The 14171-nt window shown below is 35.7% G+C and overlaps 1 protein-coding gene across 2 annotated transcripts in view; it reads left to right on the top strand.

Moving 5' to 3' along the window:
• The first annotated feature begins 3721 nt into the window (after positions 1 to 3721).
• if (integrin subunit alpha inflated) overlaps positions 3722 to 14171 on the top strand; it is a 178790-nt gene continuing 168340 nt past the window's right edge. For both annotated transcript variants that reach the window (XM_033475456.2, XM_033475447.2), the window contains exon 1: positions 3722 to 4290. In XM_033475456.2, coding sequence (XP_033331347.2) covers positions 4115 to 4290 — 176 coding nt within the window. In that variant the 5' untranslated portion in view covers positions 3722 to 4114. The remainder of the gene's footprint in view (positions 4291 to 14171) is intronic.

Here is a 14171-nt window from a genome sequence, read left to right as displayed (position 1 = left end):
GAATAAGTTCTTTTCTTGTGGTCACAAATAGTAAAGATTTTAAAGACAGTCAAAAATGTAGAAGTTGATAAAACATTTAAGAAATTTTTACAGAATTATATTCAAGAGGCGAACTATTATACTTGAGCTGCTTCTTTAATTCCTATAAATTACGTTGAGCTACTGCACTGCTCGAGATACTACAACACATTTTGGACCACTTCTCCAATTCCTATAAAACATTCTAAGTTGCTTCATTAATTCCTATAAAATAATTCGAGCTACTTCTTTCACTTTTATAAAATATTTCGAATCGCTTGTCCAAATCCTATAAAATATTTTAGGTCGCTGTAGATGAGTGACTATAACAATCTCTTATTTTCTGCTATTTGGCTACATCGTCTTACTCGTCGTCTTATCATTTTTATGAATTAGTCAATTTTTTTCAACTTGTTAATTCGGAACAACAACGATATTATTATTAATATGTTAATATTATTGTCGTCTCGATAATATTAACATTATTATTGTCGTCTCGATAATATTAACATATTAATAATAATATCGTTGTTGTTCCGAGTTAACAAGTTGAAAAAAATTGACTAATTCATAAAAATGATAAGACGAGATTGTTATAGTCACTCATCTACAGCGACCTAAAATATTTTATAGGATTTGGACAAGCGATTCGAAATATTTTATTATATATATTTCGAAATATATCTATAATACAGTAGAATAATTTATTTCAAACATCGTGCCCTTCGATCTATGTAGATTTCTCAGGCACAGATTCTCGATTTTGGTTGGGAACATAAGAAACAGTAACAAGAACGTTGCTTATAAGGTATCGTCCACATCGTCGTGTACTGAATAGGAATTTCTAAATAATTGTCGAGGGTTAATTATTTTAACGATGTCTCGTAACATTCGTATTATTGTTTCTTTCGTTTACAGCCAAAAACGACAGAGACGGCACTTATTTTGTCCGAGAAACTGAAATTAAAGAGCACGGTGTTTCAAGAAATTTATTTTTCTATATTGTAAATATATTATCATCGTTCTTTATCACCCTTGTTTATTTAAAACCTTGAACAGGTTATCATTATATACATTGCGCCGATTATTTTCTGCAATTTCTATCAGGAAAAAGCACTTTGATCCGGGAAAGGTTAAGGGATGAGCGTTCCCGACTCGCGCGACCATCGCGTTAACACCTTTCTGGTCGCGAATAGATCACCGGCAAGAGACTTTCTTGAACAAATCATTTAATAACAGGTTTACAGTTAACAGTTTTATTACTAACCCAACAGTCTAAAACATTTCATGATACTAAAGTATGCAACGAAATTGAAATTAGAAAGTTAAGACTTGAGATATCCTTTACTTTTTTTTAACCATCTTGCATTTTACCGATCCCAATAGGAACATACATAATAAAATAGGTAATTAGTATGTGGAATTAAAAATATTTTTATATTAAATAATCAAATATTCGGCGAAGAAATATTAAGTCTTTTACAGTAATGTCTCTCTTACTGACGCTCAGATTGTCCACTAAAATGGATAATTTTGGAAAAGGAGATACGATTGCTCGAGCCTTGTGACTCGTTTTTTATGGCTATCGATTGTCAACAACTATAAAAACGAGTTGCAAGGCTCGAATAATCGTATCTCCTCTTCCCAAATTGTCCATTTTTGCGCACAATCTGAGCGTCAGTAAGGGAGACATTACTGTATTTCTTTTCAGAAAGGAGAATCACAATCTTGTGATCTAGAGTCGAGTATGTGTTTCTTTAAAAATTGCAATGTATGCACAAGGGTCTTGTAGTCGCTTGGTAAATACGTTAACGCCTTTTCAAACAGAATAACTTTTTCAAAATTGGTTCAAAGGACTTGAATATTTTCGAGATGTTAGACCGACTACTTTTCTTTGAAATGAGTATACAAAAAGTTTTTTAGATTACGATTGATTGGAATGATAACAAAATTAAAAAATGATATTTTTTTAAACTTTTTTATCTGAGCTCATAACAAAAATGCATTTTGTAGATCACGGTAACTTATATGCATGCTAAAAATTTCATCGAATCCCGTGTAATATATTTAGGATATATGACACCCCGACGGAATTTTGCTCTAAACCGTAATCATTTTTCACGACCTCTTGCCTTTACCTCTTTTTTTTACGATGTGTAAGTTACATTTTTGAGCAAAACCGCTACGTATCCTTATTTTAGAATGTCCGAAAGTCATGCGGTAATTTTTACGACCTAAAATAATAAATAATTTAATTGTTCATTAATTCCGTTAATTTAAACAACCGTTTAAAGTCGTAGGGGTGTGTCACATCCCTTGCATATTCTAGTAAATTTTTATACGTTTTGTCCAGTAAATGATAAGGTATACATATGTACTTTGAATAAAAAAAGTCTGCCTACACCTTTTAAATCGATATAACTTTTTCCAAATCAGATTAAACTTTTGTTTCATATCGTTTTAAGGATATTTTGACATATTTGAAATATAAAAGAACGAAATGATTCATTAAAATGGAGTATACTATAACGAACTATATATACAGTGGCCCACAAAAGTGTGCATATACCATTTAAAATGCAATAACTTTTTTAAAACTGGGCTAAGTGACCCGAATTTTTTTTTAGATGATAGTGGAACTAGTCTACTAAACGATGACCAAAACGCTTTTATTAAATTTTGCTATTACTTGGGATAACAACAAAAAATAAATACTCTCGTTTTTCAACATTTTCATCTGTACCTATAACGGAAATTTAAAAAAGTCAGTTGAAGATTAAATGAATTACAACAAATTAAAGATAGCAAAAGTCGCAGATTTATCACGATTTTGATAAAAAATTAGAAGAAATTTGCAATTTTTTAAATCTTTCAACGCCTGTAGCTCGAATCTGGATTAACCGATTTCGATCAAATTTTCAGCACGCATATAAGTTACTGAGATCTACGAGATGCATCCTTTAAATTTGTGTTATAGGCTCGGATAAAAAAAGTTAAAAAACGAGAGTATTTTATTTCTCTTTTGTCATCCGAAGTAATAGCAAAATTAAAAAATAGCATTTTAGTCATCGTTTAGTAGACTAGTCCCTCTACGATCTAAAAAAAATTCAGGTCATTTAATTGACTTTCGCGATAGCATTCATTCGTTATAGTATACATTGATTGACATTGATCTATAAATTACCGTATATTATTACTAAATGTACAGCACAATTATTACCGAACACAATGATTCCCCACAAAATAAGGTAATACGAAACAATAGAATATAGGAACGTGCAAATACGCAGACTATAAATTTAATTTACTAGACTTAAATTTTGTACATCGGACGTACGAGTAAATTTATAAAAAATTGTAGCGTCGAGGAAGAAGTTGAGTCAACGATTCTACTTTTAGTTTGTCGTATATGAATTTGCTATATATATATATATATATATATATATATATATATATATATATATATATGTATATGAACTTACTATTATTCTTTATTTCCAGATAACAACATTGAATATGTCATTTCTTATCTTTTGTCCCAGATCTGCCCTCGATTGAGGGTTGATAGGGGTTGGAGTGTTCGCAGTTCGACCGGCTGCCGCGCTAACACTTCGCCAGCATTCCTCCGGCAGGAACTGCTGCTGGTTGCGGGTAGATAGACGCGAAGAAACCGAGTAAAAACAGGGTCGGCAGCGCACAGTCGGGTAGGAGTTGTGCGGCACGCAAGCACAGAGACCCGGTGCTGCGGAGCGCAACTTCGGAACCGAGTGGGTGGGAGCCGCGCGGCCAGTGGAACAGAGTTAAGAGTAACTGAAAGAACGGACTCAGTCTGTCCGCGACCGTCCGTCAAGCAGACGTCTTTGGCGCCGTGTCCTCGAGCTCTCTCGCAGAAGCCACATGTCGTCCGCGGTGCATCGGTTACCGGCATCCTGACCATCATCGATCGCAGTTGATCATCCGGCGTGGATCGCGACTGGTGTCACCGTATACCCGTTTCCGGTTTCCCCGAGCAGCCGTGTTTCTGACAGTTCTGTACCGATCTTCATCCGCGCAACAAAGTGACTGACCGTGCGATCAGTGACAAAACGTGAGAATAATGTGGTTGACCAACGTCCTCGCAGGCCTCGTCTGCCTGACTTTTGTCGGATCACCACCGGGGACCACGGATGCCTTCAACGTGGAGACCAAACACACCACGGTTTACCGGTACGACACCACCTATATGTTCGGGTTCGCTGTGTCGGTGTACAGGGATAGACAGAGTCGAGGATGGTGAGTACTTTGTTGTTTTTTTTTTATTAATTACTTGTAGCTCGTGTCTTTTAACGCGTTCAGTGCGCGACGGTAGGTGACACTAATTTGTGACTAGTTCGCGAAATTCGTTCTCATTGCAAAATGTTCGAAACAACTGAATTTTGCAAGCATGTTTAGGACGCGCAAGTGTTAAAACGCCGGCCGCTATGATGAATTTTAATATTCTAGTCTAAATTTCATTAGACAATTTGGTTAGATTTTGTGCGATTCTTCGGGGTTGGTTTTAGGTACATCATCAACTATTATAGCTGCGCGAGAGATTTTCGGTTTTGATACGTTCGGTTTCGATTTATAGTTTAGTTCGACTGGCTGCGTTCGATTCACGGTCTCATTTTTTGAACAGTGCGCCAAATTGCGGCACAGAAATATATTTTATAGTTCCTAACATTAAACCTACTACGATTAGGTTCTTAGAGGCTCCCTCAAATTTTATAATGAAAACTCTACAAAATTTAGTGGTAAAATTGTATAAATATATAGTTTAGTGTTGAAATTGTATAAAATTTTAATATGTATTAATATTTTTAATAAAATATTAATATTATATAAATACATATTATATAAATATAAAATATTAATATAATATTTTTAATAAAATATTAATATTTCTATAATTTTAACACTACACTATATATTTATATAATTTTACCACTCCATTTTGTGGACTTTTATACAATATTTATACAATAGTTATCGGTTAAATTTATAAAACAATAATCGTGAAACGTAGTCGACCGATTATGTTCAATTCACGATCTCATATTTTTCGAAAGTGTATCAAATTACGGCACATAAATTCAAAATTGTACGACATATACAAAATTTTATCCGGAGAAGCGTGTAAGGGTTAAAGCTCGAACGTCACAGATGGGTTATCAGTTTGACCTAGGTTTGTAGAACAATGAACCGGTGATATAGATGTCCGTTACTAATCAAATTTTCATAGATGAAGCATATCGCGCGTAGAACACAGAACTATGGATCAGACGTCGGTTTGACTTAGGTTTATTGGAGAATAAACTGCCGATAGACGTTCGTGTTTGCAAGCTTTTTAGTGCACAAATGATACAAAACTCAACTTTATAGATCGTGGGTTGATACAAGTGTTTGTTGGCAGGGAAGATGTGGAATAGAACTAGACTATTATTGAGTATAAATTTAGCAAACTGTTTCGAAATGTGACTTTACTGTGAGTTGTGTACGGAGCGTCTCCCCGCGAGCTCGGTATTGACTATAATGATCGAGAGACTACTTGACTCACACATTGTATTGATCGTCGATGGCATTGTTGTCACCTTTGCACAAGTTTAAAAGAAGTAAACTAGGAGCAGATTTTCAAAAATATTCGTTTTACCTAATCCGGAACTCTGAAAGATGTATTGAAGATCTTCATCTAATAAGATCTATTAAATCGTCTTTTAACGATCTTTATAGACCGAGATCATCAATTTGATCTAGATTTATGAAATCATAGGCTGGTGACAGATGCTTCTTTTCAGAGAAAGTAATAATGTGTCGGAACCAGCGAAATTTTTTGGAAACGACTGCTGATTTACCGATGTTAGAATTTTGAAGTATGATTGTAGAATCTCGGTCGTTATTAGCCTTCAATTATTATGTTTGTCTCAATTCGTGGAAATGTTAATTTAGAAATTGATTGGCTGTGTTTTGGAGAAATTAGTATCGTTGCATCGCGTGATCTAGACTAGATAAATTTCATTGAACTCCGATTCAATTCCGTTTGGAACAGTAGCTTGTATCGATGTTCGCCCAAAGTCGCTTCAGGATTTTCATGTTGACAGATTTTTGCGAGGAAACATAAATAAATGTTTCTGTCTGTTAACAGGTTTGAGAAACGTTTCATGAAACAATAAATATCACGCATGAGAATATTTATACTGATTATATGGAACATTAATGCTTGAAACTTGTGTAAAACGTTTAAACCAGTAATTTTAGTATACGCAATTTTTATCGAGAGTCCTTTTCCGCAAAATGTTTCAAACATAAAATCCATTAGAATTTAATATATTAGAAGATTGTGTATTTATAGATAGTATTCAAATAAGTATCGATCTTTATGCAGTTATGGCATCTGTGGATATTTGAAATGCAAGAAAATTTATAAATCAACAAGATCCAATAGCATTTTTATTTCGTTCTTGCAATAAGTAATTCTTTTAATCGACAAAGAAAATGTTCCTTCTATTCTGATTTTTGTAAAATAACGTGTGAAGATAAGAATTTCCATGAAGATTCGCGGTCTAGGTATTCGCGTAGGATTTTGTACAGAGCTTTCTCCAAAATAAATTCACTTCGTTCCCAACGAGAGGAAATGATAAAATGGCGTGTTGAAAATTCCGTGTCGCAATTCGCGAATTCTATGTTGCAATTTATCGACACGTTACGCGACGGTAGCGCATGTAAATCGCATTGTAGAAATGGCGTGCGACGGAGAACGGTACCACGAAAATCCAGAACCGGGATTCGCAAAGTTTATTGAAACATAAACGACAGTAGTACTCCTACGAGTTTAGGACGACCACGCTCTCCTTTTAAGTCCTCGTCCCAGAAACTCGCGGCAAGTAGCTTCCACCATTCCGACGTGTTGGTTGGAACTTCGGTAATGAAATATCGGCTTTCATTTCATCGCGACGACTGCGAAACACCGCAATTTCTTCTTTCGCAAACGCGTGCCGGTATTGAGATATTAGGTCCGATCTGTGCAATTACGCTCCTACCGGACTTCAAATTGATCCACGATGTGTTTATCATCCCACTGGGAGATCTGGCATCGATAAAACACCCGTTTCCTCTCGGAGGTTTACTCATTCTTCAAGCATCTAACAGTTTGTACGTCCTCTTTTTTTTATTTAAGCATGTCAAATCCACAACGGCTTATTTAGCCACATTTTACAAATATGGAGAGAGAGAGAGGAACACGTTCCCATGAAAGTAATAAGCTATAATAAATACTCATATTTGCAATTAACGGTCTTCGAAGAAGAAAATTTAATTAAAAAATTTAGTTACATTAATAATTTAACGGTAACCGATAGCTTTTAATTAAATTATTAAATCCAGCAAAATATCGTTGTCTGTGGTTTTAAATAACTTCAACTGAGTGTTCAAAAAATGTTTGGAAAATAAAGTTAATTTAGAAATCATTATCAAACAATGATCCCTTTCAGTTCTATTACGTGGTGTGCAACATGGCGTGTAGTCATTGAATTTTGAAATCAATCGCAGTAATTTCGTCGAGTTTCGTTAAACTGGAACTTGCGTTAAACCTTTTATTGTCATAAAAACTTTTATTGTTATAAAAACTATCATCTTTAATTTTCGGTTTAGTATGAACATTTTTATCAATTCCTATCGATTTGTAATTACCTGGACAATTTGCGTTGCTCCAATAATTCACATGTAATGAGATCTAACCGAAAACATAGTAAGAGTTTCGAGAAGATTCCAATAAATGGGTCGATCTTCTGAATCAACCAGTCGCTCATTTTTTTAAACGCGTTTACAACAATGCTATCGTGTACAATCCTCCTCAGTGACAAGAGCTGTTCTCGAAACAAAGGATATCCCAGTCGGATATCCCTTCGGACGTTCGATGACAGTAGCTCGGGACGAACAGTAGGTGAAATAACAGGTGCCTGGACAAGCTTTGGTCCGTTCTCCATTAATGTCTCCTCAGGGACCAAGCGGGTTCTCCGGTTTCATTGCGCTCTCCTAACCACTCGGCGACGATAAACTTTCATTTGCGGGCGATGAGCGTGATCAAGCGCCGCGGCGCCGCACAGCGGGGTGAAGTGACGTCAAAATCGAAGAAATTTTGATAGTTATATCATATCTATATAATAATGATTTACAAATATCTATACAATAGTACCAAAATTATGGTACTTCCAGGAAATAAGAGGTTCCTGAGGCCATTCGAAGTAACTTTTTCCTTTACAAAAATTTTCTCCGAGGAATCGTTCACGAGTTATTGACAAAAAAACACTGACCAATGAGAGGCGAGCTCGGCTGCCGCTCAGTTCCAGCGATTGGCTCGACCGCCTAGTACCAGGCGAGCTCATCTCTCATTGGTCACTGTTTTTCATTAATAACTCGTAAACAAAGCCGCGGATTGCATTTTCGCTGAGGAAAAAGTTATTTCAAATCACCTCAGGAACCCTTCAATTCCTGGAAGTAACATAATTTTGGGACACCCTGTACGTATATAATAATGATTTTCTTTAAACTAAAGCTGAAATGTTGTAAAATAAGCGAGAAATCGCGAGAATGTAGTATGAACATTTTTTAACCTCGAGAATTTATGTTAAACGTGAAATATGCCCACAAAATTGTGATTTATTCAATGCCATGTACAGTTCGATTTTTTTAATGACCTGTTATATATCATTTATTGTAGGTTTTGATATGCTGGTTTCAAGTTTGATCTACCATAAAAACCTGCAAAACTGATCTACCACTTCAGGATTCAGAAAAGAATCAGCGGTTTATCAAATCATTTCAACGAAAAAATCACGGTCTCGTTAGCTTTTTCACTTAAATCGATTTTCTTTCAAAATCCTGAAGCGGTGGATGAATTTGTCGCCCGGACTTGAAATCAGCGTGTCAAAATCGACGAGAACTGATATATAAAATGTCATTAAAAAAATCCAACTGTAAATTATAGATTGTATAAATCACAATTTGGAATATTTCAAATTTAACATAAATTTTCGCGGTTAAAAAGCGTTCTTACCACATTCTCCTTATTTTTCGCTCATCCTTCAACATTTCAGCTTTAACGTTGAAAATAGATCATCGCTTTACCACATTTCTATTAAAAGTTCTTCGACTTTGACACAACTTCGTCACTTCACCCTATTTTGTGCGGCATTTCTTCTCCCTTCTCAGTGAACCCATGGTCATTAGGGGTGTGGAGGATCCTAAAATTTTGTATAAATCACAATTTGGAATATTTTAAATTTAACATAAATTTTCGCGGTTAAAAAGCGTTCTTACCACATTCCCCTTATTTTTCGCTCATCCTGCAACATTTCAGCTTTAACGTAAAAAATAGATCATCGCTTTACCATATTTCTATTAAAAGTTCTTCGACTTTGACACAACTTCGTCACTTCACCCTATTTTGTGCGGCATTTCTTCTCCCTTCTCAGTGAACCCATGGTCATTAGGGGTGTGGAGGATCCTAAAATTTTGAAGAACATAAAATCAGATTTAAAAAACGAGGAGGATAATCATACTCGTCACTCGGCTACTAGAGAATTTTGCGGAGAATTTGGGGACCTTCATGGACGTTCGTAGCCCAAAAATGTTTTACTCGACTCCTCGGAATTCTGGAAAATCCCAAGGCTCTCGGGAATCCCGATATTTTCGTACTAAAAAATACGGACGTGTCCCAACCTGGACCCAGTATCGGGCATCCCAGATTTTCACATTCTCGTACGCCAATAGAGATTACAACATTTGGAGAGTCTTAGACCGGATTACTTCAGACTGCAATTTTGGGTAACGGAATTATTGCACATTTTCTAAATCCCAACCCGATATTGATAAAATTTCCCTGCTCGACCCGTTTGCAAAAAAATATATAGTGAATCAACAAGATTTTTCATACACGTGTTGACCTCTCAGCTGTGGACGACGTGTATATATACACGTCACAAGGAGATTGCAATTTTACATCTTACAACAAAAATACTTTTACGATTTAGGTTAAAATGCTTAAGAGACGTGTTCATAAATTTCGCACATTTTAGAATAATTCTAGAACAATTTGACGAAAGAAACTGCATCCAGCGCGATCGATAAAAACGCATACAAAATTGAACTTAAAAATAAATCGTCGCTGTTAAGTGATCAAAACCGGATAACTTTTGTATAATTGGACCAAGCGATTCAATCCTTTGGGAGATGTTACAGGAATTATTTTACTAGACAACGGTTAAAAGATTGTTTACAAAAATTGCACTTGGTAGGGACGATACAAAATTGTAAAATGATGTTTTCCCAACGGTTTCATCCGAGCTTAGAACGAAAATTTAAGAAACGCGTTTAGACGTTAAATTTAAGAAATCGGTTAACGTTGTTACGAGCCGGAAACAGTAAAAAGATTCTTGGGCTAAAGAGTGTCGGTATGCGTGTCCTTTGGTCTCCAAAAAGCACCCGCGTCTCGAATCGTAACAAAACTTGAAAGCAAATTTTAATGAAAATATAAAAAATTCCGAATCTGACATGCAACAGCTCCATGATTCGGAACCGACCCCCGATGCGACTGTATCCCCCTGCCTCTAAATTTCGGGTACCCGCGCACTCGCGCTATAGTCACCCTTTTTTACAAAATCAAAGCCAGGGTTTGGCGCCATCGGGAGGACAGGGGACAAGAGGGAGGTGTTTCGTTTCCCTTTTGCGAGATCGTCTCGTGAGTCACGCGGGCCACGAATAAACGTTTCTGCTCCAGCTCCTCCGGCGACGACGGATATAAATAATGCCGACAGAACGAGGAAACACGGGTAATGGCATCGGTTACGTCGGCTCGTCCGCGGAAAAGTCTGCGCGAAAGGTCGACGGGGTCCGGCTGAGTAATTTATTCGAGACAACGAAGGCTGAACGCCGGCACGAGCGGCTTGACTGAGCCGCGCGATTTTTCGTTCCGCGATCTGCCGATACGGGGATCGATCTGTTCGAAGGGACGACGCCGTGATCGATATGCCATCTGACAAGAAATACTGGGTGTCCCGATGTTCGCTGACTTACAAGTTTCTCACCTAGATTTCCTTCGCGCTAAAAGCGTACCGTTAACGATCGAAGTGAACGCTTTTATGTTTCTTATTTTAGAATTGCTGAAGTTATACAGACTCTTCATAGAAAATGATTTAGTAGATTTTTTAATCCAAGATGATATGATAACGATGGCGAAAGATGTGAATTAATTCAGTATTGTTATTCTTATTGGAGGAAGACACGCGGTGGAGTGTTAATACTTTTTATAAAAATATAATAATTATAATATATATATAATAATAATTATAATATATATATATATATATTATAATTATTATATTATTATAAAAAGTATTAACACTCCACCGTGTGTCTTCCTCTAATAAGATATATATATATATATATATATAATATATAATTTTTTTGTTCATAAAAATATAATTGAGTATGTTTAGAATCATTTATCATTTTATTTATTAAGTTTTTGAGTCATATTTTTTAAAGTACTCTTCCTAGACACGTTACTTTTTTCTGTAGATTTCAATGAAACGTGGAAAAAAGCTCAATTAACTGTTAACCCTTTGCACTCTGAGGCGACGCTAAAAATTGCTACACTATTTTCAAAAGAATTTTTACATTATTAAATTTGTTTGTATTCGATAAATCGTCAAATAATAGAAGCCTTTTACGATAAGCATATTCGTTCATTTTCATATGTATCAAATAAAAACAATCGTACCAAATGGAGATACTGAAAATTGTCTCCATTTTGGAGACATCCAAAGGGATAAAAACTAAATAATCCAATTATCGATATTTATGGTTTGTGGATAGGCCTACTTTTCAATGTACAATAAATTCTCCCTAATTGACGCTCAGACTGTGCACAAAAATGGAGCCGCAGTCTTGCGGCTCGTTTTTATGGTTACCGATTGTCAACAGCTATAAAAACGTGCGACAAAGCTCGAATATTCGTATCTCCTGTTCCCAAATTGTCCACTTTTGTGCACAAACCGACCGTCAATTATAGGGAGAATTTACTGTATAATAATAAAACGCTTACAAGAGAGGAGAGCAGGTCGTCACGAAATTTGGTTCACCAGAATTTCCAAATCCCATCTGGTGCGCATACTTGATACGCAAGGCCATTTCCATTTTGTGGCATCTGTTTACCGGACGTGGTCAAACGTCTGCAGACAATGTTCCAAGCTGTCAGGTCATTTCTCACAAGTTTATAGACCTGACCCTCGCCGTGAGTACAGATTTTGGCGATTTTATGGCTCCGTTGTCCTTCCCCCGGCACGCTCTGTTTAGCATCCCCAAGAAGGTAAACAGGGAGGATCATCCTCTATTAGATAAATGAGTTACAAATTGGCTAATATTGCTTCACTCTTACTTGAATAAAGAATAATTCGGAATTAATTCGGAATAATAATTAAATAATAATTCGGAATAATTCGGTTTACGAATTAATTGCATTATTTCGTTCGAAATGACCAGTGAAGGATTTGCTGTCGGTTAAATGCTGCGATAACAGGTGAACAAAGTAGATTTTTGAGCACATTGCCCTAATCATTTATGACAGTCTCTATTATATTATTTAATAAAAATTTATTGATTATTATTTCATTAAATTTTATTGATTATTATTTATCGAAAATTTATTACAATCTCTTTTGAAAATTTTGTTTTAGGGTGCATGTGATTTTGCAGGGTGAAATATTCATTTGATTTAATACATTGAAAGTTAGACAATTATTGCAGAAGATATAAGAGGCGTATAGTAACGCGAAAACACTAATTAAAATGGCATATCATCAAGGGTTGCAACGATAATGTCAGTCGAATACAGTATTACCAACATTGTTTGGCTGTCGTGGAACAATCGGGTGTATAGTCTGTGCAAAAAGAAATTTTTATCAAGACAGACTGTAATATTTATCGATTCACATACAGTTAAAACATACATACTAATTAAAAATATTATAACCGGATAAAATAAATCAGTAGCATAAATGAATTCGCAGAATTATGTGCGAAATAAAAATTATTTTCGTTAACAGGTTTAGCAAGTTGACAATAGTGTAATAATTCTCAAAAATTCTTCAAACGTGTTTACTATTTTAATTTTTAATGTTTTTACTATCTACTTATTGATACTTATCACCAGTAACAATTTGCAGTCTTCCTAATAAAAAATCATTTCTAATTAACAAGCTCATATTTTAGTAAGAAGAAATATTAATTACAGTAGAACTTACTTTTCATTTGACAAGCTTAATGTTTTCCTGACGGGTAATAAGCAACTGAATTTTTATTTATTGAAATCATTCATCAGGAGAATACAGTTTGATTAAAATCCAGTTTTCCTAAATCTAAATGAAAATTGAAAGAATCACCATGAAAATCTAAATTCATACAAACGACTACAATCTGATAATCAGACAGATGTGCAAATTTGTTAATTGCAACCATACTTATACGTTAATACAATCTAATAGAAACTTTATCATCCTTTTACAACGAATAACCTCTTAGTTGGCAAAGAAGACTTTTCTTTGATTTCTGTAAAGCGACCTCCAAAAATGATAATTTGCACAAAGATCCGCGGACAGCTGATAATAAATCCGAAAGGATAACACAGACCAAAGGAAGACACACTCGATCAATTGCGAAAAACACCATAACTCTCGTCCGTGGAAACGGAACGATTTCCAAGCTACTGTTCAACGAACGGAAAAATCGTGAATGGTTTTCTCAACTTTGTTCCCTCGTTTCAGCTACTTAACGTCGATTCTTCGTACATTGTTTCCGTAAAGACAATGGCCGCGCTCGCTGAAGAGGCAAATAAAGAATGAAACGTGCTCGTGTTCGGGATATCCAAAGCCGCAGGAAGTCCGGATTACATCGCTCGTTACGAGAAACTTCGTAGGCGCTTATATTTAGGCCAGCCTGTAGAAGCTTTACGAGCGCACGTCCTCGTTAATCTAACGCGGGGCGAACGCATCCGATCGCCATCACGGTCTAGCCGTCCTTTTCTCCCATTAATTCTCGAAATAGCGTCCTATAACGATATACGTATACATAGAATCGACGAA

The sequence above is a fragment of the Megalopta genalis genome, chromosome 4 (assembly GCF_051020955.1).
Source record: "Megalopta genalis isolate 19385.01 chromosome 4, iyMegGena1_principal, whole genome shotgun sequence".
NCBI lineage: Eukaryota > Metazoa > Arthropoda > Insecta > Hymenoptera > Halictidae > Megalopta > Megalopta genalis.
Note: the sequence above shows the minus strand (reverse complement) of the source record. Positions and strands in the feature narration are given on the sequence as shown.